This window comes from Cynara cardunculus, assembly GCF_001531365.2.
Source record: "Cynara cardunculus var. scolymus isolate 2C chromosome LG 2, CcrdV1, whole genome shotgun sequence".
NCBI classification, from domain to species: Eukaryota; Viridiplantae; Streptophyta; class Magnoliopsida; order Asterales; family Asteraceae; genus Cynara; species Cynara cardunculus.
Window position 1 is genome coordinate 63,789,468 of NC_037529.1, and position 4,805 is coordinate 63,794,272.

The 4,805-nt window shown below is 30.2% G+C and overlaps 1 protein-coding gene across 1 annotated transcript; it reads right to left on the reverse strand.

Moving 5' to 3' along the window:
• Positions 1–2,378: 2,378 nt before the first annotated feature.
• LOC112506283 lies at positions 2,379–3,495 on the reverse strand. The gene is made up of 2 exons (XM_025110294.1): positions 3,231–3,495; positions 2,379–2,753 (listed from the first exon to the last, which is right to left on the reverse strand). The coding sequence occupies exons 1-2, from the start codon at positions 3,493–3,495 to the stop codon at positions 2,497–2,499; spliced, it is 522 nt and encodes a 173-aa protein (XP_024966062.1). The 3' UTR covers positions 2,379–2,496.
• Positions 3,496–4,805: the final 1,310 nt, after the last annotated feature.

Sequence of the window (4,805 nt, forward strand, 5' to 3'; positions counted from 1 at the left end):
AGTTTTAAGATATCTTGGTTGAGTGAAGGCAGCAACCAAAAGCATTGATATGCAAACATATTTTCATCTTGTCCAAGCATAATTTGTTCGTTTTTTTGTATGTACTTGTGTATCAGTGATTCAGTATTACTTATTTGTTATACGTATATGATTAAATCCAGCGATAAACAATACTCCTAAGTAACTACAAATAAGACTGATTGCCTTTTTTTTGTTTGGTAGTTCAACTAGCCTCCAAGTTCCATTGCTCTCGATGGCATTGATTTCTTCTTGCATACCTCTCCTCCATACTTCATTTTTTATATCAAATTCGGAATTTGTTGGATCACCAACAAATTGAGCAAAATCATAACCTTTTCATTCGATGTTGAAATGCTTTTTTGGAATGTCGTCACGCTTACTTTTTCTAGGTTGCACTTTTTCATTATGTGTATCTTATGGGAAAGATCTGAGCTGTTGCTGCCATTTGAAGGGTTACATTGAGAGTCATTTGTAGGTTCTGAGCTGGTGCCATTTGAAGAACCGGTAAGGGTGTTTAAAAAGACCGTTGGACCGTTCAAAGCATATCAAACTTGACCATTTTTGGCGTCCGGTTTGGTATGCGGTTTAAACGTTTTTTTTAGCAGTCTGGACCGAACCGACCGCCTAAAATACACATGTATTGATTAAGTGTAGTTTCACTTTGTAGTGTTTACTTTTATGGCCCAGTTAAAAAAAGTTCGTCAAAGACATTATGTTTTTAGTTTTCATTTCTCAATTGATCGCGGTATATAAATTGGGAAAATCCATCAATAATCAAATTCAAAATTCCATTCATCCTTAGCCTTGCTTATTACGTTTGTTCAAAATTTCAACTATTATTATGGATTTGGTTAATAAAAAATAACTTTAAGTACATGTCCCTTAAGTTTGATTGTTTTTATAAATATAAGAAATAAAATATTGGACAAATTTACCCTTGACACTAGCAGAGATTTTTAGCTGAGTTAGTGATGATGTCCCATTTTCAAAGCAAAACCCAAACTTGAGAGACGAAAACTTGACTTATTAGAATTCAGGTCCCATTTTCAAAGAAATCACTAAACCTTAGGAACCAAAATTGTAGTTTACTCTAGAAATTAATACAAATTTCTTATTAAAAAGGAAAATCCGAAAATTATATTTAAATAAATATATCACTATTCATCTCAATTTTTTTTATAAATAATTTGTTTTATCCAAAATTGTATTGTAATTTGTATATTCTATATATAAGAATAAAGAAGTAATTTGTTTAATTTTAATGGGGTATTTTTTTGTGTATAAATATAGTGACAGAGTATTATGTCTTAATAGTATAGCTTAAAGAGTTTTTAAAAATTGTAGTAATTGTAATTTTGAATTTTTATTAGTTACTATGTATACTAAGGGGTTGTTTGGTGGGTTTTTTTATTAAGACATGTATGGATAAAATTGTCTATATGATGACAAATAAATTGTTGTTTGGTTGTTGTGCTGAATAAACAATATTAATGTCAGAAATGACCATTTTACTCATCTATATTTTTGTATTGTTTGATAATTTTTTTTAAATAAATGACTTTTAATTATAAAAATTATAAAATTATCAATGCTAGGCTTGAAGAAAACAAAATTCTTGAACAATTCAAAACAACCTCCATAGAATGGAAATGAATTCCAAGAAAATAACATAAAGCAGGTCAACAATGACAAAAAAAAAGGCCTAAATAACTGATGAAAAAACAGAAGCACCTTAAGGAGACGATGAATCACAATTATTCGGCGAAATGATTTATGGGAAGAACAGTTCCTCTTGGAACCTTGATCTCGATTGCCTTTCCAACATTGAAAGAAACCATCTTTCTTGATTTCCATAGATCCATCAAGATTTTTCTTCTCTTTCTTTTCTTACAAATTTATCAATCTGAAATTAAAACCTTGAGAAGTTTGAAGAAGATGGGAGCGCTGATATATTTCGAAGCGTGAACTTGAGTGTTAAGTTAGGGTTTCTTTATTGCAAAGGTAATTGAGGAAAATAAGGGAAAATTTAATGGTGGAGTGTAATGGACAGGTGATTTCTAGCTGAGCAATTCAACCATCGGCTGAGCGAATAAGCCACAACCGAACACCTATTTATGGCTGAGCAAATAAGCAATTAGGCTATACAACCCATTAAGCCATAACCAAACAACTCCTAAGTAATACTAAATGTTTAATAAGTTATTTTTAAGACTTCTACTTATGTAGCTAATAATATAATATAGATAACGACTGAAACAATAGATATTTCATTAAATTTCTATAAAACAAACATATATCATTTTCAAAAAAAAAAACATTATGTGAAGCAAAACAAACAACATTGGAAACAAAGATTACGTGTACTTAATACAATCAAAATTCACTTATTTTCTTATTTTTTAAATTGGCAAAAACCTAAAACAAAAACAACTGATTCATCTTTCTTCAAGTGTACCAAATCAAACGTTTAAAGGACTAGTACCAACGAAACAATGGCATTACAAAAAATTTCATTCCTGATTGACAATGGAAACCGTTACTTTCTCCACAAGCGAAGTAATATGGCTTCCACTTGTTGAGCACAAACTCAAACCCTTCTCCTCCGCCTTGTGATGTGTTTGCAACGCGTTTCGCCCATCTTAGGTCGCACCTCAAAAAACTCCATAAATTCGGTAGCAAATAAATGCTATGTGGATGTGCATTGCTATCGCTAGGTGGATCAAATTTGAATACTGTAGCACCATCAATTTCAACATCAAATCATGAGAGGAAATATATATATATATATATATATATATATATATATATGTATGCATGCATGTATGTGTGTATGTATGTGTGTGTTCAATTGGTTACTAGGATTAATAATATTTTCAACAAATTGGGATAAATGAAATCTATATAATGGAAAATCTTGAATAGATGATGTGGAACAATTAAATTTGCGAATTTTCAAACATTAAATTATGATTTTATTATGGTTATCCCACATTGCTATGGAGATGGTAAATTGAAAAATGTAGTTGAGAAATTATGTTTCATGTTATTCTAATTCAATATTTCCTGTCGGAATATTATCACCACAAGTTAATGTTTCCTATAAAAACATTATCGTCACATTTCAACGAACGGTCCCGAGCATTAGTTTTAAGTAAAAAAAGAAATATCTAGAAGTGCATGGTCGTTTTACCATATATAAAGATACGTACCTAGAGTGTCATTGAAGAAGAATGGAGCATTCGTCCTAGCCCATTCAGTGTAATTAAACCCGAAATGCCAATTTTCAGATCCACCGACAATAATCCTTCTATCGTTTTGAATTGGATTCGTGTGTCTAAATGGATCATTGGTATGATTGAACCCAAAGTTCCAATTTCCGGGACCCTTTCGAAAGTCTGCATTGCTCGATCCAGTTGCCAATATAGCAGCAGTTATGGTTATTATGATGAACATCTTTGTGTAAATCAAAGCCATTTTACTTGTTTGAGCTTTCTTAATGAAAGAAAAGGAGGTTGCTTGGTGATTACTAAAGTTTGGAGAAAGGTGTTTATATAGAGATTATTGAAGCAAAGAATTGAAGTAACAAATGGAAATGAACCTAATTTTGGGTTTAGTTGGGTTGGTGTAAGTTGAAACCTTGTGAATCTTTATTAAGCTCGTGTGTTCTGATTTGTATGTATATTAAAAGGGTATTCGTGTAATCTAGCGAGATACATCTTGATTTTTATGTTTTGTTTTATTATTTATCTCTGTTGATATAATACGGTTTTATGTGGTTTAGAGAAAACGATAATGTTTTTATTTTTGAATAAAATATAAATTTGAAGATATTCTGAAAATTTGAAATAATATATCGATATTAATATCAAATTAACTATTGAAAAGTTCTCGTTTTTTGTGTAATTTCTTTAATTTCAAAATTTTATTATAATTTATTTTAGGTTTAATAACGAAGTAATTTTTTTGGTTTAGTAATATAATTGTTTATAAAGATAATAATTAATTATTCTATTAGAATTCAATTATCTTAATTATATTTTAGATTTTTTAATGTTTAAAATGAGTCGTTTATCTTGTATTTGGTTATGTTTATCTGCAGTTAATTATACGAATTCAAACATGAAGTTTTAATAAGTTGTACTTATGCACAATTTACTTGTAATCTTGAATTTTAAGTAATATGTATCAATAAACAATATTCCATGCATAAAAAATGGTTGTTAAGAATTTTTATCAAATGTTTTATAATATAGCTAGTATAGATATAAAGTGGATGTATTTGAAGATTAAGGATGCAATCGAGTTTAATTAACTATACTAAAACTATAAATTTTGTAACGCTTCATAGCTTAAAGCAACAAACCAGTCCAATAATTTCCGATTCAACTGTAAGTCATTATGAAAGTTATTAATAACCTACAACTTAATGATTATACAGAGCACCCAAATCTCATTTTATATCCATTTGGGAGGGGTTGTGACAAATTCCTACACTTAAATTCTTGACGTCCTCGTCAGGCAACCCAACATCCTCCTTGTAATCGGTGTTGTGAGTTTCACCTAAGATGTTACAAATATGAGATTTACCCCACCATCCCGATGGTGCAAGATAGACTCCGACACAATTTGTAATGCCTCATAGCCCAAAGCAGTAGACTGGCCTGATAATTTTCAATTCAACTCTCACCATGGTTTTAAGTTGAATTCGAAGTTAGTTTTTTATTTGTTGCTTTGAGATTTGGGCGTTACAAGTTTGGACTTTTGATCATATCTGACGTTAAAAG

Coding starts and splice junctions, on each gene's coding strand:
- LOC112506283 (XM_025110294.1), bottom strand. CDS start 3,495: ATGGCTTTGATTTACACAAAGATGTTCATCATAATAACCATAACTGCT. Junction 2,754..3,230: donor CTTCTTCAATGACACTCTAG/GTACGTATCTTT, acceptor ATGGTGCTACAG/TATTCAAATTTGATCCACCT.